Source organism: Salmo trutta, chromosome 14 (assembly GCF_901001165.1).
Source record: "Salmo trutta chromosome 14, fSalTru1.1, whole genome shotgun sequence".
In the NCBI taxonomy this organism is placed as follows: domain Eukaryota; kingdom Metazoa; phylum Chordata; class Actinopteri; order Salmoniformes; family Salmonidae; genus Salmo; species Salmo trutta.
Window position 1 is genome coordinate 46,934,815 of NC_042970.1, and position 27,761 is coordinate 46,962,575.

General features: G+C 42.0%; 1 protein-coding gene across 1 annotated transcript in view; it reads left to right on the plus strand.

The window, feature by feature from the left end:
- The window catches only part of slc2a9l2 (solute carrier family 2 member 9, like 2), a 223,079-nt gene that overhangs the window by 58,557 nt on the left and 136,761 nt on the right, over positions 1-27,761 (plus strand). Inside the window, exon 7 of the mRNA XM_029776210.1 lies at positions 17,975-18,107. Within this exon, the coding sequence (XP_029632070.1) occupies positions 17,975-18,107 (133 nt within the window). The remainder of the gene's footprint in view (positions 1-17,974; positions 18,108-27,761) is intronic.

Genomic DNA, 27,761 nt, shown 5'->3' on the forward strand with positions numbered 1-27,761 from the left:
TGACTTGGCTCGCCTGTTGACGTCACTCTGTCTCCTTTGCATTCGGAGGTTTGATTAGGTTGAATCTTGAGTGTAGCTCTCTTTTCATGAATAGCGATGCAGGTGGTTGCATGAGAATAGCGATGCATGGTGGTTGCATGAGGTGCGTTCTTGTAGGATAACAGGAAGCTGTTCATGCGTTAGTACAGTGTCCATTGACCCCGAGATGTTTTTGTGAGAACCTCTCTGCCTGCCCGTTGTTCGATGGATGACACGGTTCTGTCCTGATGTGCTGTATGCCATTCACCTGTAGGAACATGTCCATTTCTTGGGACACTAGCTTCGGTACGTTGTCGCTAATGAGTTGGAGTGATGATCCGAACCGACTAAACCAAGCTTCTTGATGGTCTTCTCTGCAGTAGTAGACCACATGATGGTAACCTCTGGCCGAATGCTATGAGCATCCACAACCACAAGAAACATCCACGACCACACCTCTTCCGGCCAATCCACGTATGAAGATGTGCAAGTTGAGGTATGTTGCTAACCTTCTGACATGCAGATTGTTTTGGTCGTTTTTTTTCTTAATGCTTCCATCCAATCCAGGCTTTTGTGCGATTTTAATGCGAACCATTCCACAGTGACCTGTATGTAGCTGTTGCAACACTAGTTTCCTCAGCGACGGCGGAATGATAACTGTCCTCCCCCACAGCAGACCACCAGACTGTACCGACAGCTCAGTTCTCCTGGAAAGGTTCCCGAGCATCTCCTGTAGCTGTACTTCACTTTAGATAACACCAGGTCGTTTCTGGTGTTTCTACGCACTTGTGTTGAAGTGACTGGCATGTTTTCCCCTTTCGTCTGAAGTAGATGTCCACTTGGCATGAGTCTGGTTTAACCACAGGTAATGGTAACCTGGAAAGTCCATCTGTGATGCAGTAGGTGTGTGCTGACAACAACAAAGCCCACCTTTGCATTTTGCTTGCATCAAGTGATGAAATCTCAGTATGTGGTCCAAAGATGCTCGTCAGCAGACAATGATCTGTATTTTTAAAATACTTTTATTTATTTAACTAGGCAAGTCAGTGAAGAACAAATTCTTATTTACAATGACAGCCTACCCCGGCCAAACCTGGACGACGCTGGGTCAATTGTACGCCGCCCTATGGGACTTCCAATCACGGCCGGATGTGGTACAGCCTGGATTCGAACCAGGGACTGTAGTGACGCCTCTTGCACTGAGATGCAGTGCCTTAGATAGCTGCGCCACTCGGGAGCCCCTTATGTAAAAAGGGTGAACTTCCTCCAAGTCCCATACAGACACCGGTTAAACCTACGCACTCCAAAACTATGCTTAGGGCTTCCCTTTCTATCTGCATAGTTATTTTATGCTTTGTTCAATCCCCTCGAAGCGAAAGCGATCGGCTTCCCTTCACCAGAAAGCATGATATTGGACATGACTGCCTGTGGCATCGATAATGTGTCCAGGGTATCCAACTGATGACTGGAGGAATGCACATTTGTCCTAACAAACACGCAGTCCGTAGTCCTTCAATCTCTGTAAAGTCCTCTTCGTCTTTTCCAGTAACGAGGATGTCATCTAGGTAGTATTGTACTCCTGGCAATCCTCTCATGATCTGGCCCATCGCTCTCTGGAACATCGCTGGCGCATTCCAAATTGTAGACCACATTACCTGAAGAGCTCCTTGTGTGTCACGACAGTCAGCAGCTCCTTTGACTTGTTATCCACATGCATCTGCAAGTAGGCTTGGCAGAGATCGATTTTGCAAAAATGTTGACCCCCAGGTAAGCCCGTGAAAAGGTTGTCGAATGTGTGGTAGTGGATACTGCTCAGCGGACAATACAGACTTTAACTGTGACTTTGAAGTCTCCACATATCCTGACTCCACCATTTCTAAAGGACTGGTACGCTGTTAGGCTCCAGTACCTTGTTCTTGACTAAAGCGTCCAAGTAAGCCTCGATATTGTCTTCACTGACATTTTCAACCTTCTCCCTGACCCAGTCTATAATACATGTTGCAAGCAGACCACCATAGTCGGTGTGCCCAAGAACGCCAAAGTAACCTATCTGAAGGACTATCGCCCTGTAGCACAAATCTGTAGCCATGAAATGCTTTGAAAGGCTGGTCATGGCTTACATCAACACCATCATCCCAGACAACCTGGGCCCACTTCAATTCGCATACTGCCTCAACAGATCCACAGATGACGCAATCTCTATTGCACGCCACACTGCCCTTTCTCATCTGGACAAAAGGAACACCTACGTGAGAATGCTGTTCATTTACTACAGCTCAGTGTTCAACAACATAGTGTCCTCCAAGCTCATCACTAAGCTAAGGACCCTGGGATTTAACACCTTCCTCTGCAACTGGATCCTGGACTTCCTGATGGGCCCCTCATGGGTGCGTGCTTAGTCCCCTCCTGTTCTCCCTGTTCACCTACAAGTGCGTGACCATGCACAACTCCAACACCATCATTAAGTTTGTAGACGACACAACAGGGGTAGGCCTGATCACCGAAGATGAGACAACCTACAGTGAGGTCAGAGACCTGGCAGTGTGGTGTCAGGACAACAACCTCTCCCTCAATGTCAGCAAGACAAAGGAGCTGTTTGTGGACTACAGGAAACGGAGGGCCGAGCACGCCCCCATCTTCATCAAAGGGGCTGTGGTGGAGCTGGTTGAGAGTTTCAAGTTCCTCGGTGTCCACATCACTAAGGAATTGACATGGTTCACACACACGAACACAGTTGTGAAGAGGGCACAACGTCTCTTCCTCCTCAAGAGGCTGAAAAGACTTGGCATTGGCCATCAGATTCTCAAAAAGTTCTACAGCTGCACAATAGAGAGCATCTGGACTGGCTGCTTCCCCGCTTGGTATGGTAACTAGTTGGCATCTGACCGCAAGGCGCCACAGAGGGTGGTGCGTATGGCCCATTACATCACTGGAGCTCCCTGCCATTCATACCAGGCGGTGTCGGAGGAAGGCCCTAAAAATTGTCAAAGACCAGCCACCCAAGTCACAGACTGTTCTCTCTGCTTCCGCATGGCAAGATGTACAGATGCATCATGTCTGGAACCAACAGGAGCTTGAACAGCTTCTACCCCTAAGCCATAGACTTGGTACTGGTAACCTGTGTACATAGCTAAGTTATCGCTACTCATTGTGAATTTATTCCTCGTGTTATTATTTTTTTAAATGTTCAATTATTTCAATAACAAAAAAATGATCTGCATGGTTAGGAAGTAAGCATTTCGCTGTTGGTTTACACCTGTTGTTTACAAGCAGGTAAAAAAAAAATCTTTGATTTGACTACTTTAAGTCAATAGTCTCTTGTGTAGTTTCACTTCGTAGCCCACATACTAGTCTGTCTCTAATGGTGTCATTTAGAACATCATTCAACTCACAGTGCTCTAATAGTTTCTTAGAAGCTGTAATACACTAACTTTTTGGGACGACCTGACACAATTTACGCTGAAATGTGAGTTATAGATCTGTCATTCTTGTTGAAAGCAAATCTAAGAAGCGGTAGATCTGTTCTATGTGCGCTATTTCTATGATTCCCATTTTGAAGTTTAGTTTTTGCGTCTCTTACTTTCGGTTTTGTACACCAAAAGTTAAGCTGAAAATACAGTATTTTTGGTTATGGAAAAAATATTTCACTGCGGTTTAGATGGTACAATGATTCTCTGCACTAGCTTGTTTTGTCACATAAACTGAAATTAGGCGAACTATTAATATTTTAGCAACCAGGAAATGGCGGAGCAGCAGCAAATATTTTCACTTATTCTCCTTCTTCCTGATTTCATCTGTGGAACCTAAACCTTTCAGCAATAACTAGTGTTTTTTTGTGAAGTGTCCTATTAGTATTCCCACAGTATCCCCATGTCTTATTACCTGGGCTGTCTGGCTGTAGCAGGTTGCGCAGCAAACCAAATGTCCCTGACCACATTACACCAAAAATGTAGCCACACTTTTGTCCTCATCAATGTCACCTGCAAAAACAAAATAGTCAAACTGTTCAGAATATGAGCTCCACTGCTCTATACTTTCATCAAACTGTCCAATGTTTCCAACAATTCCAGACCTATTCCGTTTCTCAAAAGGCTCCTGGTTGTCATTTACTTCTATATTGTCCTCAACCACGGCAATATTTTCCTCGGTCACGTGATTTTCGTTTCATCCTCAAGTTCGCCTATTTAGCAGTTTTTTATTCCAAAGTTCATTTTCACAATTGAATAAATGTCCTTTCCTTTACTCACTGTATATTACTCTTTTTAATCATGTTTTTCCTCAGACCTCTGTCTCGAGTAATTTTCTGATGTCCATGACGATGCTAACTCTTTCTTAGCTAGCTAGCTCGACTATGCACTTGCCTATGCTAGCAATTCACTGTGTTAAACTTAACCGAGACTGTACCTCAGAAAATAACAGTTTTAAACTTGTAAAACCAAATGTCACGTCCTGACTAGTAAAAGGGGTTATTTGTTATTGTAGTTTGGTCAGGGCGTGGCAGGGGGGTGTTTGGTTTGTGTGTTTCGGGGTTTTTGGGTTATGTTCTATGTTAGTCTATTTCTATGTTTATTCTAGGTTGTCTATGTCTAGGTTGAAAGTGTTTGGGTTTGTCTCTAATTGGAGGCTGCTGTATCTCGTTGCCTCTGATTAGAGACAAAATTTAAGTAGGGTTTTTTTCTCATTGTGTTTGTGGGTGGTTATTTTCTGTTCAGTGTTTCGTGTACCTGACAGTACTGTTTGGCTGTCGTGTTTTTTCTTGTTTTGTTTAGTGTTCTAATAAAGTTAATTATGAGCATTCAACCCGCTGCACCTTGGTCTACTCCCTTCGACGGCCGTTACACCCAACTTCTTCCGGATAGAATAGTTCCTGTAGGTGCAGACTTAACAAAAGATTGAGTATGTCTCGTGCGTTTCATAACCACGTCATCAAATCAATTCAACAACTCCCATGATGCTCTGCGACACAACCCCAATGCACAAGAGCGTATTTTGTTTATATTGTTTTGATTACAGCGTCACTGATGTGTCCAGGCCTCAAACAGACATTTACTGACCAACTCTTCTACCTATTTCGGGTTCTATCTTGCCATGAGAAACTGGCAGAAGGCTGCACAAAACTTCTGATCTGTTCATCCAACCCTCAGGCACCGGAGATCTGTATCCTACTCCTCTGTAATTAGACGGCATCCACATTCTCACTAGAGATAAAGAGTTGCCGGCAAGAAAAAGCCACTTTGAATATAGATTTTCCATTGCACTCATCTATCATGTATACTGAGTTTGGAGTTTTTTTGTCCCCAGCCTCAGCCAAAAGAATCCCCTTTGGGCCTGGTACTATAGTTTTGTTATGTTTAAATGAGTAACGATCCAGGTCAGTGGCCTAATTTCCAAACTGAAGTGTGTATTATCAGGGGCTCCCATGTGGAGATGGGATCAGGCCCCAAGAGGGAGCCACAGCCGGTGGCTCTGTTGATTTGCTCCAGTTAAGCTATATCCCCATTAGCCCACACACTGAACATGGCTCACAGGCTATTTTTAAGTGTTTGAAAGTGAAATTACTATATCTTGAAAAAGGGAAATTAGTATATCTTGGCGTGTGTTTCCTGGTCCGTGTAAGTTTGTGTTGACGTGGATTGTGTGTGTGCTTGAAGGTTTTGGCATTCTGGTTTAGAGGACAGATGTCATTGGAACATTTGAGCAGCCAGCGTCCCTGAATGTTACATCTGGACTGCATTACATCAATGTGAAGGAGACTGACCGCCCATTCTCCACATCCATTCCTGGTTTATTAGATAAAAGAGGCCAGCACACAGAGAATAACAAAACAGGTTTCTGCTGCCTTGAACATAAAGTGCTTTTCTAAAAGGCCATATTCTAGGGACATGAACATACTGTATAAAGGAAGTTGATTAAAGAGAAAAAACAAGATTGAATGTATTTTCCATGCTATTACCTACAGATCTAGGATCTTAATTTGATCACCCTGTTGCAGGGAAATGCAAAACGTGTAGTGTGTTTGAGGTTTAAAAGGACTTCTGAAGTCCATGATGATGCTAACTCTTTCTTAGCTTATCCATATAATAATTCACATTTCCTGTTGCTGCAGGATTATTTTCCTGCAGTAACAAACTGGCTCAAATTAAGATCCTATCTGTTAGGTCCCTTATGGGTCATTAAAAGCTAACACAGATCAGTAAGCTCTCTTGCAGTCAATAACAGAACCTTATCTTCTTCAGGTGAGCAAGCATGCCTGGCCCCATTAGAGAACCCAACTCACTGTGTATGACATTTAGATAATGTAGGACCACATCTGACCCAATCCAACACTTCCCTAACCTTGCTACAGACTGAAAGGCTGGTCTCATGTATTTTTAGTAACATAGTTATATACATTTTGGTCGTGGAAAATATGTAGACCTAGCATATTATGTTTTAGAGAGGCATATGAGGGTACAATGAGGGTTTTGCACAAAACAACCAGCTTAGTACTGTTCTAGGTGCATAGATGAATAGCTATGTTATATAATGCATCTATCCATGCAATGGGGTCATTCAACAGTCTTAATTTATGCATATCCCTGCCCTGTTATTTATTGTTCTAATCTGCGAGGTTAATATGGTCTCTAGATTGTGGCCCACTTGTTAGTCGGCTTGACAGAATATTGTTTGATGGTACAATATGTCGGTGTCGGCAAGCTCTCCTTATGATTCATTGAGTGGACTATCTAGGTTAAAGGGGCAATCTGCAGTTGCTACATCTATTTTTGGATTTATGAATGAATTATATGTACCCATTGATTCATTAAGAATAGAACTTAGAAATACCTCCATGAGTTTATCAGTTCAACTGTCTTACCCCATCAGAACCCAAATTATAAGCTTGTTTTACTCCAGTGTTTGTAAACAAAGTAAATGTGAACAAACACTATATGGCCTCAAAACATGGTTAAAACTATAATTTTTATCATGGATGGTCATTCCTTGCACCCGTAGCGCCGTCTATGAATTTGAGAGTGGTTGTATTTCTCCAATCCCATCCCTCAGCTTTTTACTGAAATGGGCGGGAGGACGCATTCTTATGGTTTCAACTGCTGATTGCCGCTTTAAATCAATAAAATGAAGCTGAACCTCCTCCACTCATTAATTAAGTTGCAATATCAGTGTCATTTTTGAATGGAGAAAAAGAGCGATTCATTCAATAAATGAGTATCTTATACCTTAAAGGGGCTATTTGCAGTTCAAACAATAACAAAGAGGAAATCTCACTGCTCTTTAACACTGTTTTGGTAAACAGCTGATGGATGGGCCAGAGGACTGACCATCCATGATATCAAAATAATAGCTTTATCCATGTTTTGAGGCTATACCGTGTTTGAAGCTGTATTTGAGGCTTAACAATTGTGTTACAGGCAAAGGAGTAAAACATTCTTATATTTTGGGTTCTGATGGGTTATGACAGTTGAAATAAGCTCATGAGGCAGTTACAAGTTATGTTCTTCAAGAATCAGTCAATATATATCATTCATTTAAATGTAAAGAAATTGATGTAGCCATCTGGGATTTGGAAGTCGTTTCAATGGTAATTTTAAATTGTTGGCGTAGACATACACCAATTGATTCTCGAGTTCAACTGAGTTCATGAGCTTAGTCTTTAACAGTTTGCTGAAAAACACATCCCAGATTGTAGCTTTAAAGATAGCTGAGTAAACCTCTCCTCATCTATAAAAAAGGAACCATGTGGGAGTATTTTTAATTAGTGCTGTGAATTACCAGGCTGCACAGCAGAGATGAGTAATCTAACTGCATAGGCCATCAAATCACCAACTAGGCCTAATGAGCATACTGTAGGTGACTATATTTCCGACGTACAACAGCAATCCTGTTAAACATAATTGGAGCTTTGCCTTTTCATTCTTTTCCCAGCCATCCGCTACCGTTGCAAGAACAAAAGTTGACAGCTCGGTAGTGATTTAGTTTTTTAACTACTTTACTTTGCTGCTTTAGTAATCCTCACCAAGGGCCAATCTTCAGAGAAAAACGCCTCTCCCAATCCAAGTTGATTACTATGTACTTACTGTATCTGTTTGGCTAACGCTCACCAAGCTGTAGGCAAAAACACACATGTAGCACACATCTCTGTGCCACACCAATTTTATGGGATGGCATTACCAAAATATACTTTATATTACATTCTGCATTTACATTTATGTAGCTACAACATGAAATCTAAATATTTACCCGAATTTCTATAGGGACCATTTTTCTTGTTATTAGGGAGCTGAGTTCCTCCCAGGCTCCTTGCGAGTAGCTAGAGACTTAATATTTTTGCTCCAAAGGGCATTTTACGTAATACTTTATTTGGATAGTCCATCTGTAGATGCTCTACAGACTTACTATTTAGTAACCCTAACCCTAGCCTTAACCCTTATCCTAACCCCAACCTTTACCCTTACCCTAACCTCTATTCTAAACTTGTTTATCAACAGATAGTTTGTTGATATTATGACCATCTGTAGAGCATCTACAGATGGAATATCCGGACTATCTAAATAAAGTGTGACCGCATCTTAAGCCACAGTTCCTGACACAGAGACCGACACGGCATGTATCTGCAGATCGGATGAGTGCGTTTTGTCCCAGAGGTCCGAAGCAACGGGAATGTTGCTTTTTTCCCCCACTCATAGTGAATGAGTGAGTTTACGGTTCATTTTGATCTGGTAGATGCAGTCTTGGTTATGATGGTGTGATGACAGTTCCGCAATCCCACTCTGCCCAGGCTGACTGTCTTGGCTTAAGCTAATGTGTTACTGCCCCGCAAGGGGGCAACAGTGTTCTGTAATACTATATTTACTGCATAGGAGATTAAACAGGACTCATGGTCCCATGTTGAACCCGACATGCCATGTTTGCCTTCACTCTATCTCAGCCTGGTATCAGAAGTGGCAACACTAATAACACTCTAACCCACCTCCAATTTTTGCTAAAACAATGCTAACAATCTAGTACACAGTTCGCTTCCCGGTTGGTTGAGTAAAGACAAAATACAACAACGCTAACAGACTACTCTAGCTAAGCTAGAGTAGCTGGCAACGCAATTCTGATTTGGCTGCGTCTGGCTCCCCAGCGGTTGGGCTTATACCCTCCCAGGCCCACCAGTGGCTGCGCCCATGGCAGAAAGTGGGGGCAGATATCTTTCATCGAGACGACTCTACTTACCTAGTGATACTCAACAACTTATCTAGGTTCATCAAGTTTGCCAAGCTGCTCTCCACAACCTCAAAAGCAATAGTGGAGCACAGGAAGTCCTGGTTTGAATGCAGCAGGGTGCCCCTCCAGGTTTGCTCGGACAATAGACCCCAATTCTGCGCCGACACATTCCTCAAAGTAATGGAGCAGCTGAGCGGGCTGTTCAGACTGCAAAACAGCTTCTTAAGAAATTGTCTGATTCATACCTTGCACTCCTGGCTTATCGCTCCAGTCCTCTCTCTGGGTGGTACAGCCCTGGTTCCAGGCAGAAAACTTTGCACTACTGTGCCAATGCATACCTCACTCCTGACGCCAAGGCGGCCTGACCTCCCATCCTTTGTGGACAACCAATCAAACAAAAACAGAAGTCACACTACGACTCTCGCCACAGAGCAAAGACCTTGCCCACACTACACCCTGGTGACTGTGTCTGGGTGAGAGACACAACAAAAAGGAATTGTGCAACAAATGGCACACACGCCACGCTCTTACCTTGTGCACTTACAGGGGCGCATAGTTAGGAGAAACCGAAGACACTCACTCAACACGATGAGACAATGCCTGAGCCTCAGGCTGTCCCTGTTTTCCCAAGGCAGTCTTTACTGTCATCAGCCCCAAGGCGGCACCCAGTTAGTCAGAAAACCCACCCCCTTTACCTACAAGACTTTGACATGGCCAAATCCAACACTGGGATGTATTATGGGGCAGAATAATCCCGACACCTTCAGTGCAAGACACAAGTAGTCTATCCTGTCCTTGGTAGGCTAGTTATCAGCCTTCAGTTCCTTTGGAAAATAAAAAAAGATAAAAAAGGAAGTTGCATACTGTTGTTCATCGGTTACTACTGTAATTCAAAAAAGGTTATTGTCTGTTCTGCATTCACTAAAAAAGGGAGATGTGGGAGATGTGGTATTAGCTCATGTGCATATATGCAAAGGTAATGTGTTATTGCCCCGCAAGGGGGCAACAGTGTTCTGTAATACTATATTTACTACATTGGAGATTAAACTGGTCCCATGTTCAACCCGACATGCCGTATCTGCTTTCCTTCTATCTCAACAGCTTGGACTGAAGAGGAACTTATAGAAAGACAATAGGCCTGAAAAGGAAGTTATCCATCTTTTTGAATACCATGTTACAATAGTATTTTGCTCTATTATTCTGAACTTGAAAGCAAAGTGCGACTGATTTTTTCTTACCCATGTCTTTTATTTCCTTTACCTGTCCAATCATTCCCTGTTTGTATAATTTTCTCTGTGATTACTTCTTTAGTTTTGGGAGCATTATTTAACTTCTGGCCTGGACTTCACTGTTAGTCTACACCTGTTGTTTACAAAGCATGTGACAACATTTGATTTGGACATGGACTGGTCAAAGGCCAATTTCTGAGCAATATCTTCTGTGTCGTTATTGTATAGTCTGGAGCTTATAGGAACTGATAGAAATGTCTTGTGTGTAGAATCCTCTATAGACTTTCATATCTTTCAAATATGTTTATATTTTCAACAGATAACATTTTCAGATCTATATATCATATTTATACCTTTTAAATATTGTAATTTCCTGAACAAGTCCCTGCTGTTGTCCATCACTGCAAGCTTGGGAGCATGAAAATATTCACACCCCTTGACTTTTTCCACATGTTGTTGTGTTACAACCTGCATTTAAAATGGATTAAATGTAGATTTTTTTGGTCACTGACCAACACACAATATCCCATAATGTCAATATGGAATTATGATTTTAGACATTTTTACCAATCAATTAAAAATGAAAAGTTTAAATGTCTTGAGTCAAGAAGTTATTAAACCCCTTTGTTATGGCAAGCCTAAGTTTAGGAGTAAAAAGTTGCTTAACAAGTCACATAATAAGTTGCATGGACTAATAGTGTTTAACATGATTTTCTTTTGACTACCTCATCTCTGTACCCGACATATACAATTATGTCCATGCATTTCAAGAATGCGTTGAGACAATGACTTATCATTGACCCAAGCCCTGCTCAGATAATCCTTACCATTGTGTCGCTGAGTTGTTGCAGTGCAGCTGCAAATGTACATTTTCCCAGGGGTGTTGGCAGTCCTTATGTAAGTAACCTGATTTATATCCCTCTAACTCCCCTGAATGCCTCTGTCAATCCTACAGCTATTGTACGCCGTAATCATGCGCCTATGAATCTGAGTTATACAGTTAGCACTGAGGTGGTTTTCCCTAGTAGGAAGTCCACTGTGTGCAGCTCACCCTGCACTATCAGTTCAAACATACAGTTGAAGTCAGAAGTTTACATACACTTCAGCCAAATACTTTTAAACTCAGTTTTTCACAATTCCTGACATTTAATCAGAGTAAAAATTCCCTGTCTTAGGTCAGTTAGGATCACCCCTTTATTTTAAGAATGTTAAATGTCAGAATAATAGTAGAGTGATTTATTTCAGCTTTTATTTTTTTCATCCCATTCCCAGTGGGTCAGAAGTTTACATACACTCAATTAGTATTTGGTAGCATTGCCTTTAAATTGTTTAACTTGGGTCAAATGTTTCGAGTAGCCTTCCACAAGCTTTCCACAATAAGTTGGGTTAATTTTGGCCCATTCCTCCTGACAGAGCTGGTGTAACTGAGTCAGGTTTGTAGGCCTCCTTGCTCGCACACGCTTTTTCAGTTATGCCCATACATTTTCTATGGGATTGAGGTCAGGGCTTTGTGATGGCCCCTCCAATACCTTGACTTTGTTGTCCTTAAGCTACTTTGCCACAACTTTGGAAGTATGCTTGTGGTCATTGTCCATTTGGAAGACCCATTTGCGACCAAGCTTTAACTTCCTGACTGATGTCTTGAGATGTTGCTTCAATATATCCACCTAATTTTGCTTCCTCATGGTGCCATCTATTTTGTGAAGTGCACCAGTCCCTCCTGCAGCAAAGCACCCCCACAACATGATGCTGCCACCCCCGTGCTTCACGGTTGGGATGGTGTTCTTCGGCTTGCAAGCCTCCCCCTTTTTCCTCCAAACATAACGATGGTCATTATGGCCAAACAGATCTATTTTTGTTTCATTAGACCAGAGGACATTTCTCCAAAAAGTACACTCTTTGTCCCCATGTGCAGTTGCAAACCGTAGTCTGGCTTTTTTATGGCGGTTTTGGAGCAGTGGCTTCTTCCTTGCTGAGCGGCATTTCAGGTTATGTCGATATAGGACTCGTTTTATTGTGGATATAGATATTTTTGTACCTGTTTTTTCCAGCATTTTCACAAGGTCCTTTGCTGTTGTTCTGGGATCGATTTGCACTTTTCGCACCAAAGTACGTTCATCTCTAGGAGACAGAACGCGTCTCCTTCCTGAGGGGTATGACGGCTGCGTGGTCCCATGGTGTTTATATTTGCCAACTATTACTTGTACAGATGAACGTGGTACATTCAGACATTTGGAATTTGCTCCCAAGGATGAAGCAGACTTATGGAGGTCTACAATTGTTTTCTGAGGTCTTGGCTGATTTTTCTTTTGATTTTCCCATGATGTCAAGCAAAGAGGCACTGAGTTTGAAGGTACGCCTTGAAATACATCCACAGGTACACCTCTGATTGAGGTCAATTAGCCTATCAGCAGCTTCTAAAGCCATGACATAATTTTCTGGAATTTTCCAAGCAGTTTAATTAAAGGCACAGTCAACTTAGTGTATGTAAACTTCTGACCCTCTGGAATTGTGATTAAGTGAAATAATCTGTCTGTAAACAATTGTTGGAAAAATGACTTGTGTCATGCACAAAGTAGATGTCCTAACCGACTTGCCAAAACTTTAGTTTGTTTACAATACATTTGTGGAGTGGTTGAAAAACGAGTTTTAATGACTCCAACGTAGGTGTATGTAAACTTCCGACTTCAACTGTAAATATCAGTGTCATGTTTACGTCGGATAAGCTTGCCATTAAAGCAAGAAAAACAAGAATCCCAGAAAAGTGCTAAAAATATCTCACATTGACAAATGTAGCCCAAAAAAAAAGGTTCATGAAATGGATGATTTTCTAGTAACGGATAACATTCATGTACTGACTCTCTGAAACTCACTTAGATAATACCTTTGTTAACACAATGGTAGCAATACATAGTTTCAACATCTTCGGAAGAGACAGTAATGCCAATGGAGGAGGTGTTGCAGTATATGTTCAGTCGTATTCCTGTAAAGCTTAGAGAGGATCTCATGTCAAATACTGTTGAAGTAATAAGTATAAAGTAAATATTGACTGGCTTCCATCAAGCTGCTCACTCGAGAAGAAGCTTCAAACTATAACCAGTGCCTGCAACCTGGTTCAGGTTATCAGTCAACCTACCAGAGTATTTACAAACAGCACAGGAATGAAATGTGTTGATCACATCTTTACTAACTGTCACTGTGCTCAAGGAAGCAGGAGGGTCGAAGTCAGGCGCAGGAGACACAAGTCCGTGAACACACGTACATTTGAATGAATAATCCACACGTTGCCAAGAAAACAGGTAAGGCAGGGCAAAGAAACACAAATGCCCAAATAACAGCCTGCACGCAGCGTAGGGACGCAGCCCAAAAACACGCTGCCACAATACCCACAGGCAGAGGGAAAAAAACATCTGCACCTCAGAACAAACACAATGACGAAAAATAATTACGCACAAAGAAATAACCCTCCCCCACTAATGAACTAATACTAAACAGGTTCCAACTTAACTAGACCACACCAACAGAAAATAAGAGGCTCGGTGGCAGCTAGTAGGCCGGCGACGACGACCGCCGACCGCCGCCCGGGCGAGGAGGGGCGCCACCTTCCATCGATGTTGTGACACTAATGCTGCAGAAATCTGCTCAAAAGCAGTATCCAAATCCATCAGATGTAGTGATCATAATGTAGTAGCCATATCTAGGAAAACCAAAATTGCAAATGCTGGGCCTATAGTGTATGAGGTTATATAATAGGTTTTGTAGTGATTCCTATGTTGAAGATGTAAAGAATATTTGCTTGTCTTTGGTGTGTAATGAGGAGCAACCAGATGCTGCACTTCACACATTTATGAAATTACTTATTCCAGTTACTAATAAGCATGCACCCATTAAGAAAATTACTGTAAAATCTGTTAAATCCCAGTGGATTGATTGTAAACGTAAATGGTTGAGAGGGATGAGGCTAAAATAAAGGCAGATAAGTCTGGCTGCACAGCCGATTGGCAAACATAGTGTAAATTAGGAAGCCATGTGACTAAATTGAACTTAAAGAAGAAGAAACTGTACTATGAAACAAAGATAAATGATAGTAAACATCTTTGGAGCACCTTAAATGAAGTTTTGGGCAAAAAGGCAAACTTGGCTCCACCAGTCATTGAATCAGATGGCTCATTCATCACAAAATCCACTGATGTTGCCAACTTCTGTAAGTTTTTCATAGGCAAGGTTCGCAAACTTGGGCATGACATACCAACAACAAATTCTGAGCCTACACATCCACATCCAACTAACCAAATTATGAAAGACAAGCATTGTCATTTTGAATTCCGTAAAGTGTAAGTGTGGAGGAGGTGAACAAATGATTGTTTTCTGTCTACACTGACAAGCCACCTGTGTCTGACAACTCGGATGGAAAATGACTGACGATGATAGCGGACGATATTGCAACTCCCATTTTCCATCTCTTCTAAGCCTACAGGAAAGTGTGTGCCCTCCGGCCTGGAGGGAAGCAAAAGTCATTCTGCTACCCAAGAGTCATGAAATTGGGGAGAAAAAAGGGGTAAAAAGTACAGTAGCTAAAATGGGTCCAGTTGTGTGGTCAGGTGTAAAAAAACAAATTAAAATGACAATCGGCCCAGAAAAGGGCAGCACAGCTGGCCCTTAAATGTACACTGGGAGCAAACATTAACAATATGCATGTCAATCTCTGCCGGCTCAAAGTAGAGGAGAGATTGACTTTATCACTACTTGTATTTGTGAGAAGTATTGACATGTTGAATGCACCAAGCTGTCTGTTTAAATTGCTAGCACACAGCTTGGACACCCATGCCTATCCCACAACACATGCCACCAGAAGTCTCTTCAAGACCAGAACAGACTATGGGAGGCGCACAGTACTTCATAGAGACATGACTACATGGAACTCTATTCCACATCAAGTAACTCATGCAAGCAGTCAAATCTGATTTAAAATACACCTTATGGAACAGAGGGCTGTGAAGAGACACAGGCACAGACACATATCTTCAATTTAAGCCTATGAGAAAGTGTGTGCCCTCAGGCCTGGAGGGAAGCAAAAGTCATTCCGCTACCCAAGAATAGTAAAGCCCTCTTTACTGGCTCAAATAGCCTACCAATCAGTCTGTTATCAACCCTTAGTAAACTTCTGGAAAAGATGCAGTGCTATTTTACAGTAAACAAACTGACAACAGACTTTCATCATGCTTATAGGGAAGGACATTCAACAAGCACAGCATTTACACAATGACTGATGATTGGCTGAGAGAAATTGATGATAAAAAGATTGTGGTGGCTGTTTTGTTAGACTTCAGTCCGGCTTTTGACATTATCGATCATAGTCTGCGCTGTGCAAAGCTGTCGGTGTGCAAAGCTGTCATCAAGGCAACGGGTGGCTACTTTGAAGAATCTCAAATATAAAATATATTTTGATTTGTTTAACACTTTTTTGGTTACTACATGATTCCATATGTGTTATTTCATAGTTTTGATGTCTTCACTATTATTCTACAATGTAGAAAATAGTAAAAATAAAGAAAAACCCTGGAATGAGTATGTGTGTCCAAACTTTAGACTGGTACTGTATGTACGTAAATGAGATATTTCTGTATTTCATTTTCAATACATTTCCAAACATTTCTAAAAAAAACGTTTTCATTATGGGGTATTGTGTGTGAGAATTTTTTATTTCATGCATTTTGAATTCAGGCTGTAACACAACAAAATGTGGAATAAGTCAAGGGGTATGAATACTTTCTGAATGCACTGTAGCTATGCAGGCTAGCTTCTTCTCCTTTGCTAGCTAGCCAACTAAAGCCAACACACAATCAAAACAAGCAGCTGAAATGACAGCAAACTATGTGAACTTTCATTTGTTTGTTTTACCTTTGTTTCTTTTGCCATGTATTTAGATATATCCCTTATAATGAACTTGATAAAGGAATTCGCCATGCTGGTGGAGATCGTTTTTTAAATTTTTTTTTTTGCAACATTGTTCCACAGGTTGGAGGCAGACCGTAAGCTTTAGGCAAACCCCAACTGTTGCAAACCAAATGCTAGCTTAGGGAAAAAATGCTTTTTTCCAGGGTAGATTAAGTTTATAAATTGACTGGCTAGGCTTTGAGACAGATTGCCTATACAATAGGTACACAAACTACCTGACAGTGAGAGGCTTTTAATTGAATCCTGGCTTCAGTGTTTAGCCTTGTTTGTCTCAAAAGACCTGTTATTCTTCTACTTCGCATGAGTCATTTCATTAGTTATTGTAGTTACTGCACAGCTTTACTTCCAAGGCGTTATTGTAGGCTTTATTTGAAACAGGCAGCGATAATAGGAACCACTAAGAAAGGAGATGCTTACTGTAACTCACCACATGGCTCAAAGCCTTTGGATTAAACTGCTCTAAAAGAAGGCATAGCTCTGCATAGTTCTGTCAGGTCATAGTCACGCAGTGACTGACTTCACATTGACGCGCACGTGCAACAGAATATTGTAGTGTACCAAATTCAGAAAAATCATGTGGTGCAGTAAACATAAATTCATCCAATCCACCAATGTAGCTGAAGGGCCACATACTATAGCAATTAATTTGATTGTCTGTTCTATCCATTGTATTTATACTGAACAAAAATATAAATGCAACATGCAACAATTTCAATGAATTTACTGAGTTACAGTTCATATAAGGAAATCAATCAATTGAAATACATTCATTAGGCCTTAATTTATGGATTTTACCTGACTGGACAGGGTGCAGCTATGAATGGGCCTAGGAGGGGATAGGCCCACCCACAGGGGAGCCAGGCCTAGCCAATAAGAATGAGTTTCTCCCTACAAAAGGGCTTTATTACAGACAGAAATACTCCACAGTTACATCATCTGTTTGGGTGGCTGGTCTCAGACGATCCCGCACGTGAAGAAGCTGGATGTGGAGGTCCTGGGCTGGCGTGGTTACATGTGGTTTGCAGTTGTGAATCCAGTTGGGCGTACTGCCAAATTCTCTAAAATGACATTGGAGGAGGCTTATGGTAGAGAACTTAACATGAAATTATCTGGCAACAGCTCTGGTGGACATTCCTGCAGTTAGTATGCCAATTGCACACTCCCTCAAAGCTTGAGACAGCTGTGGCATTGTGTTGTGTGACAAAACTGCACATTTTAGAGTGGCCTTCTATTGTCCCCAGAACAAGGTGCACCTGTATAATGATCATGCTGTTTAATCAGCTTCTTGATATGTCACACCTGTCAGGTGGGTGGATTATCTTGGTAAAGGAGAAATGCTCACTGACATGGACGTAAACAAATTTGTGCACAAACCTTTAGAGAAATAAGCTTTTTGTGCATATGGAACCTTTCTGAGATCTTTTATTTCAGCTCATGAAACATGGGACCAATAATTTACATACTTTACATATTTTTGTTCAGCATATATGGTGGTTGTCCATTGTAATTCTCTGGTGGTTATCCTTCTTTCCATCTGTTATTATCTCTTGGGGTTCCTGCAGGAGTCCAGATGGAACTTCCTCTTTGCCTTCCTGGCCTTGCCTGCCTTGCTGCAGCTCTGTGTGCTGCCCTTCCTACCCGAAAGCCCACGCTTCCTTCTGATGGAGAGGAGGGATGAGGCCGGTGCAGAGAAAGGTAAACCCTCTTAAATAAACACACGCACACACGTGTTTACATTGCCTTTGCATATATGGCCTGCTGAGATAATGACTCACCAAAAAGATGCTTGCAGAAACTGTTGTGTACTTATGAATATACTCATCACACATTGCATTGAAATGGATTACATGTTGTAACGTCTGCTTCCAACTCACACCCTCAAACACATAGATCCCCTGAACGCAGCTCACTCTCCAGATCCCAATCACCTGCATTCTAATCACCTGTTCACACACCTGTATGTCATTATCACACACCATTTAGTTCAGTTCTTTGCACCCCATCTCTGTGAGGTATTGTTTGTTTTGTGACACTCGTCTTTCGGAACTCTGTTTTTCCCGTGATTTTCTCCTCCCGTGTATGATAGTTTTTGCCTGCTTCACTAATGACGCCTTTTGCCTATTCACTGCCTCTACCTATTGCCTGATCTCCCGGACTACATTACTAGCCTTTTCCCTGCCTGTACTGTTGCCCCCTGTGTATGACCTTCTGCCTGCCCCTGGACCCAGCTACCTGCCTCCTCCTGTGGTCCTTTTCAATAAACACCTGTTGCGCCCTGCGCTTGAAACCAGCTCTGTCTCCCCTCGTGTTCATTACACATGTAAGGGGGACATGTTGATTTTTAGCTCTTCAATCAACGCTGTATCATGCTCTTGAGCTAGCCAAAGTGCATAAATGATGCCAAAATCTCCTGCAAGGTGCTGAATTACTGAGGTGCTCATACACATGTGACCAACAAGATGGTGCTGATGAAGGGCGACATCTTACGAGTTCCAACCCAGCTTTGAGATATATAGACTTTTCTTGTGTTTATCTTTACTTTTTTTGTACAGACATTCTATTATCTCATATGACCGCCAAGCATCTCTGGACATCAGATTGACAGTTACTAACCTCGATTTTGACTTCAAATACGACTTCAAATCCGACTCAGCTGTTCCACTGTTCGTACTAGACCCTATTCCTTTGTTCTACGGGCTACCAAAACACTGCAGGCATAGATGTGGGAAAAGAGCTGTAGTCCGGGTGGAGCAGCGGTTTAACGCACTGCATCTCAGTGTTGCGGCATCACTACAGCCTGGGGTTTGATCCCAGGCTGTGTCATTACCGCCCATCCCAGCGGTGCAGAATTGGCCCAGCGTTGTCCGGGTTAGGGGAGGGTTTGGCCGGAGGGGCTTTACTTGGCTCATCGTGCTCTAGCGACTCCTGATTCGGAGGACGCATGACTCGACCTTCACCTCTCCCAAGCCTATTGGGGAATTGCAGCGATGAGACAACATCGTAATCACGAAATTGGGGAGAAAAAGGAGGGTAAAAAAAAAAATTGGAGGCAAAGAGAAAAACAAATGGCGCGCTCCCTTACGTTCTATTGTTAAATCTCCAGTCACTTGAGAATAAGATGGAGGACCTTCGTTCAAGAATCTCTTATCAGCGAGACTTGAAAAGCTACAATATTATGTCTTACTGAAACGTTTCTGGATGATGACACTATGCACGTAGTAGTACTTGATGGATTGTCCATGCAGCGGCAGGATTGTATAGCGGCTTCAGAGAAGTTGAAAGGAGGAGGACTGTTTTTTTAATAAATAAAAACGAGTATGCTGCTTCCAGTGTGAAGGAAATCTCTAGCTTTTGCTCACCTGATTTAGAATACCTCATGATTAGTGGCAGACCCTTTTATCTACCAAGACAGTTCTCATCCGTAGTTGTCTACATCCCTCCACATGCCAACACCACTCTGGCAGTCAATGAACTGTATGGGGCCATAAACAAACAAGAAACCGCTCACCCAAAGGCAGCATTTCTGGTGGGTGGAGACTAACGCGGGGATACTTAAAACCATCCTACCTCACCTCTACCAACACGTCTCCTGCACCACTAGGGGAGCTAAAACTCTATTCTACCCACAGAAAGGCATACAAGGCCTTCCCCGTTCTGCATTCGGGAAATCTGACCATGACTCCACTCTCCTGCTTTCTGTTTACAAACAAAAGCTCAAACAGGAAGTAACAGTGATGCGCTCAATACGGAAGTGTTCGGCTATAGCAGATTCATCCGATAGCATTGAGGAGTTTACCACAACAGTCACAAGCTTCATCAATGTCATCCCCACAGTTGACTATAAGAACGTATCCAAATCAAAAACCATGGATTACAGGTAATATCCACGCTGGGCAAAAGGCTAGAGCTACGGCTTACAAGAAATGGGACACGGACATGGACGCATACAAGAAAGCCCTCTACGACCTCAGACGAGACATCAAACATGCAAAAGGACAATATAGGAGGTTGGTGCAATATTCAAATCAAATCAAATTTTATTGGTCACATACGCATGGTTAGTAGATGTTATTGCGAGTGTAGTGAAATGCTTGTGCTTCTAGTTCCGACAGTGCAGCCATATCTAACAAGTAATCTAACAATTCCACAACAACAACCTGATACACAAATCTAAGGGATGGAATAAGAATATGTACATATAAATATATGGATGGGCCATGACTGACCGGCATAGACAAGATGCAATAGATGGCATAAAATACAGTATATACATTTGGGATGAGTAGTGCAAGATATGTAAATATCATTATTAAAGTGGCATTAATAAAGTGACTTTGTTAGAGTGGCCAGTGATTTCAAGTATGTATGTAGGCAGCAGCCTCTCTGTGTTAGTGATGGCTGTTTAACAGTCTGATGGCCTTGAGATAGAAGCAGTTTTTCAGTCTCTCGGTCCCAGCTTTGATGCACCTGAACTGATCTCGCCTTCTGGATGGTAGCAGGGTGAATAGGCAGTGGCTCGAGTGGTTGTTGTCCTTCATGATCTTTTTGGCTTTCCTGTGACATCGGGTGGTATAGGTGTCCTGGAGGCAGGTAGTTTTCCCCGGTGATGCGTTGTGCAGACAGCACCACCCTCTGGAGAGCCCTGCGGTTGTGGGCGGTGCAGTTGCTGTACCAGACGGTGATACAGCCCGACAGGATGCTCTCAATTGTGCATCTGTAGAAGTTTGTGAGGGTTGCGCCTTCTTCACCACACTGTCTGTGTGGGTGGACCATTTCAGTTTGTTTGTGATGTGTACGCCAAGGAACTTAAAACTTTCCACCTTCTCCACTGCTGTCCCATTGATGTGGATAAGGCGGTGCTCCCTCTGCTGTTTCCTGAAGTCCACGATCATCTCCTTTGTTTTGTTGAGTGAGAGGTTGTTTTCCTGACACCACACTCTGAGTGCCCTCACCACCTCCCTATAGGCTGTCTCGTCGTTGTTGGTGATCAAGCCTATTACTGTTGTGTCGTCTGCAAACCTGATGATCGAGTTGGAGGCATGCATGGCCACATAGTCCTGGGTGAACAGAGTACAGGAAGGGGGCAGGAAGTGTTGAGGATCAGCTAAGTGGAGATGTTGTTTCCTACCTTCACCACCTGGGGTGTCCCGTCAGGAAGTCCAGGACCCAATCGCACAGGGCGGGGTTGAGACCCAGGGCCTCAAGCTTAATGATGAGCTTGGAGGGTACTATGGTGTTGAATGCTAAGCTGTAGTCAATGAACAGCATTCTTACATAGGAATTAATTTTGTCCAGATGGGATAGGGCAGTGTGATGGTATCGTCTGTGGACCTATTGGAGTGGTATGCAAATTGCAGTGGGTCTAGTGTGACAGGTAAGGTGGAGGTGATATAGTCTTTGACTAGTCTCTGAAAGCACTTCATGATGATGGAAGTGAGTGCTATGGAGCGATAGTCATTCAGTTCACTTACCTTTTGTTTTCTTGGGTACAGGAACAATGGTGGCCATCTTGAAGCATGCAGGGACAGCAGACTGGGATAGGGAGATATTGAATATGTCTGTAAACACACCAGCCAGCTGGTCTGCGCATGCTCGGAGGACACGGCTAGGGTTGCCGTCTAGGCTGGCAGCCTTGCGAGGGTTAACTAGGCAAGCCAGTTAAGAACAAGTTCTTATTTACAATGACGGTGTGCAATTGACACTGGGCCAATTGCACGCCGCCTTATGGGACTCCCAATCACGGCTGTCTGTGATAGTCCCTGGTTCGAATCCAGGCTCTGTAGTGACGCCTCTTGCACTGAGATGCAGTGCCTTAGACCGCTGTGCCACTCGGGAACCCAAATGTGACAGAGGAAAGAAAGGTAAACGGAATGGAATGGACTGATACATTTATTTTTGAATGTGGGTATCACTGACGATGGCTCCCAACAAATTGAGTGTTTGCAGTCATTCACAAATGTTGTGACATTTGGTGTGCTCTGGGAGAGGGTACAATGTTAGTCCTTATTAATGATCTCTGTAATTGTAAGTATATGCGTTCTGTGCATTGTAGTAGATTGAAGATCCGTTCTTCTTCCTCGGCACGCGTTCCTAGGGGTTCCAGTAGGCCTACTTATCTCTGACATTGAACAAACATAACTGAATATTTTTTTATTGTGCATTTTGTGAAGCAAAGGTAAGGCTATGTTCTTACTGTTATTGAATGTAAATGAAGTGCATTTCTCTTTGAATCGGTTGCTTCTGTTCCCATGCCACGCCCTTTTTATATTGTTGGTAATGTTGGTACTTATCAGAAGACCTTACCTCTAAAAAGTTTGTGTAGCAGCTACGAACTTAAACCGATCACATTTTGACACAAGTCGGCAGGCTCTGGGCTGGAGCATGGAAAGTGATTATATTTGGGGATCCTTATGTGGAATTGTGATTGGTGCTTTTAATCAATATTGTACTGCCTTGTTTTGGTTGTATGTTTGTGGAGCTGTGTGTCTAGTGTATGTTTCAGGTATCCTTGTCCTATCCATGGGTGAGACGCACGCAGCCCTATAACCAAATACAACTAAACAATACTAAGATTAAACAGGTTCTTGTACATAAGGGGTGGAGCATGGGAAGAAAAAGCAAAGATAAGGTGCAGAAATTTATTTTCTGCTTCTCGTTGTTCAAATGCACAATCAGAGCTCAAATGTTGTACTACATACACATTCAGAATTATACAATATACATTTATTTCAATCAAGACTGTTGCAACACTTACTGGAAGGTGTGCCCAGGGAGGACAATGGTTCTAGATGGACTAAGATCATTGCCATAAAACTACTTTCACAATTGATTATACTTTAATAAAAATCACCATGCCACAAAGCAAGAGGATCTGTGAATGAATGCAAACACAGTTTATAATGCACCTGACTGGCGGTCAGGTGCACCGGTCACACCTGCATGAAAGACTATGTTGATGCTTCTAGTGTTGACGCAACCGCCTTTGCCGAACTGTCCACATACTTTACAAAATCAGTCATATTTCTGACTTTCCCTTAAACCTTTTGGCAAAAGAACGGCATGGGGTAGCAAGGCACAGGATAAACAACATGCTACATTTGAAAGTTCACTTTTATACTGTATAGCCTAATGTCTGATATCCCTAAAGGATTGTGTGATCAGTGAAGTCTATGGAGACATGATTCTCCCTGGTCTTTGAAGTCATGTTATAAATTACCCATGGAGACCTTTGAATAGACTGCCTTCTGCCTTTGTACACAGGAATATCCCACAGTCATGTTTCCTGGGAAAGGTTAGGATGATTGAAAGTTAAAACTTAGAAGGATGTGCTTTTTGAGGAAGTTCTACTCTTGACAGAATGGGGCTAAGAACCTTATGTTAACTTGAAGTCTAAAGGAATATTTTTTTTCTTCTTCTTCCAGATCATCCAATACTGTTGCATTTGCGCTCCATTTTTCATTCTGCCCATGCCTCAAAAGTACCAAGTTCAGTCGTGTCCTGGACATAGAGTCCAGGTTTCTGCCAAAAGACAAACAAATATTTATTGATTAGTACCCCTAGTGGCCAGCCATCTCATTTTACATCCCTGGCTACTGTAATCGTCTGTGTCCATATTGTTATTCTTCGCTGATTTAGGAGTAAGCCTTAACGCAGCGTGCAACCCTCTTTGTATAGTGGCAGTCATTGATGCGACATGATCCTTTCCTCTGAAAAGAGCCTTTAAAACCCCTTGGAGTCGATGTCCGTGCCCACGCAGAAATCAAATTAGCATAATACAAAAATCCCCATTTAAAAAAATGGATCAGTTTAAGCTAGAGATTGCATTAGCCGATGTTGCACTTCTGCAGAGAAAGGTGACAGCTACAGCGGTGAGACGCATCAGACCATGAGACAATCCCGAAAATTGATTTTCTCACTAAATCGTCTGTAGCATCCGAACGGTTTGGCCTACAAACGGAGAACACCATCATGTTCGTAAGAGTCATCGTTCCATAGAGGGGTCATACGAACATGATGGTGTTCTCCATTTTGCTCTACGACTCCCAGCGTCTTGGGAGTAATCTGAAGTCGGTACAGGCAATCTGCCAACTTCTGTCTGTAGGGTCGAACAGTTTGGGCTACACACTAATAATACCCCTCTGTGGAAAGGTAAGTCTCTCACAAACATGTACAGTGTCAGTTGTTTTATTCTAGGACGCCCACAGACCACATAACTCATCTGAATGTCCCTGGGTACCAGTTGAAAGACCCCTTGACTTTTTCCACATTTTGTTACGTTATAGCCTTATTCTAAAATTGATAAAATATATTTTTTTCTGTCATCAATCTACACACAATACCCCATAATGAAAAGGCGAAAAACAGTTTTTTAGCAATGTTTGCAAATGTATTAAAAATAAAAAACAGATACATTATTTACATAAGTATTCAGACCCTTTGCTGTTAGACTCGAAATTGATCTCAGGTGCATCCTGTTTCCATTGATAATCCTTGATGTTTCTGCAACTTGATTTGAGTCCACCTGTGGTAAATTCAATTGATTTGAAATGATTTAGAAAGGCACACATCTGTCTATATAAGGTTTCACAGTTGACAGTGCATGTCACAGCAAAAACCAAGCCATGAGGTCGAAGTAATTGTCCGTAGAGCTCCGAGACAGAATTGTGTTCAAGGCACAGATCTGGGGAAGGGCACCAAAACATTTCTGCAGCATCGAAGGTCCCCAAGAACACTGTGGCCTCCATGTCAATGTTTTTTCCCTGATCTTACTTATATCTCTCCAATATAGGACAGACTGCAGAACAAACTTCCTTTAGTCCCCCCCAAATAATCTATCTTAAACTTGTCAAATGCCATTTAGTCGAGAGCTAATAAAATACCATTTACTGTGCCCTTAACCTCTGTGTTTGTGTAGCTGTTCAGGAAAGGACATCTGTGAATGGAGAAAAGGTTTTAAATGTATGCAACATGATAATCCTAATGATCCTAATGGAAAATGCCCCTTAGATATTCATTTCGAGTCCTCCAATCCTCCAAATGTAATTATTGGCGGAAAGTCACATCACATTTCCCCCCCCCCCCCGATACACTGTAGGCCTACCATAGGCGAAATGAGTCTCACTGGTGTTGAATGATATGCTGTTCAAAACGGTGTAGGTCTTATTTATTTAAAGAGCATATAAAAGTTAGAAGCAAAAGCCTACAACTATTTTAGCACCGTTTCGCGCTGCTCTGAGGCAAGCATGGGGACTGGTCTTGATAAATCAATGAGATTTTTATTTTCACTTAATCTCTGTTTGGGTATTGGTTAGACAATAATTTGAAAATTAGGATGCAGAAATGTTATGCCCTTAGTGTAACCTTTATTTAACTAGGCAAGTCAGTTAACCTCTCTAGGGTATGCGGGACGAAATCGTCCCACCTACGTAACAGCCAGTGGAATCCTGTGGCGCGTTATTCAAATACCTTAGAAATGTTATTACTTCAATTTCTCAAACATATGACTATTTTACAGCATTTTAAAGACAAGACTCTCGTTAATCTAACCACACTGTCCGATTTCAAAAAGGCTTTACAACGAAAGCAAAACATTAGATTATGTCAGCAGAGTACCCAGCCAGAAATAATCAGACACCCATTTTTCAAGCTAGCATATAATGTCACATAAACCCAGAAGACAGCTAAATGCAGCACTAACCTTTGATGATCTTCATCAGATGACACCCCTAGGACATTATGTTATACAATACATGCATGTTTTGTTCAATCAAGTTCATATTTATATCAAAAACCAGCTTTTTACATTAGCATGTGACGTTCAGAACTAGCATACCCCCCGCAAACTTCCGGCGAATTTACTAACAATTTACTAAATTACTCAAGATAAACGTTCACAAAAAGCATAGCAATTATTTTAAGAATTATAGATACAGAACTCCTCTATGCACTCGCTATGTCCGATTTTAAAATAGCTTTTCGGTGAAAGCACATTTCGCAATATTCTAAGTAGATAGCCCGGCATCACAGGGCTAGCTATTTAGACACCCAGCAAGTTTAGCCTTCACCAAACTCCGATTTATTATTAGAAAAGTTTGATTACCTTTGGTGTTCTTCGTCAGAATGCACTCCCAGGACTTCTACTTCAATAACAAATGTTGGTTTGGTCCCAAATAATCCATAGTTATGTTCCAACAGCGGCGTTTTGTTCGTGCGTTCAAGACACTATCCGAATTGTAAATAAGGGTCACGCACATTTCGTGACAAAAGATTTCTAAATATTTCATTACCGTACTTCGAAGCATGTCAACCGCTGTTTAAAATCAATTTTTATGTCATTTTTCTTGTAAAAAAGCAATAATATTCCGACCGGGAATTTGCAATTAGGTAAACAGACGAAAGAAAATAAAGCACAGGGTCGACTCGGGCACGTGCCTAAGCCCTTTGTCCTCTGATCGGCCACTTGTCAAAGGCGATAATGTGTTTCAGCCAGAGGCTGCCTCGATATCGTTCAGCTTTTTCCCGGGCTCTGAGAGCCTATGGGAGCCGTAGGAAGTGTCACGTTACAGCAAAGATCCTCAGTCTTCAATAAACAGAGGCAAGAAGAACAACACCTTGTCAGACAGGCCACTTCCTGCATGAAATCTTCTCAGGTTTTTGCCTGCCATATGAGTTCTGTTATACTCAGACACCATTCAAACAGTTTTAGAAACTTTAGGGTGTTTTCTATCCAAAGCCAATAATTATATGCATATTCTAGTTACTGGGCAGGAGTAGTAACCAGATTAAATCGGGTACGTTTTTTATCCGGCCGTGTAAATACTGCCCCCTAGCCCTAACAGGTTAAGAACAAATTCTTATTTACAAGGACAGCCTACTCCTTCCTCGTGCCCTGTGGGGATTCTTTAGCTAAATAGCCCAGTACTGTACTGCTGACCATCACGTTGTACAGCGCCATATTTTCCATTCTATCCCAATGGAAACCCAGATGGTTTTTCATTTTTCTTTAATATAGAAACAACTTAATTTGAATCAAATTAAGCAAGTATTAGTCAAAAGTTTGGACACACCTACTCATTCCAGGATTTTTCTTTATTTTTACTATTTTCTACGTTGTAGAATAATAGTGAAGACATCACAACTATGAAGTAACACCGGTCTCCCACAAGCTCCGCATTTTGTAGTACAGACATGGATCGCTCTCCCTTATGTAAGGAATTAGGCACCTTCCAATGTTTACTACAGTATGTATTGTAGACTGCACGGTAGCCTAATAAACAAACACATTTTGTTAATAAAATATTGATAAAAAATACTCTTTCAAAATGCAGATGTTGATTTAGTTATGGATCT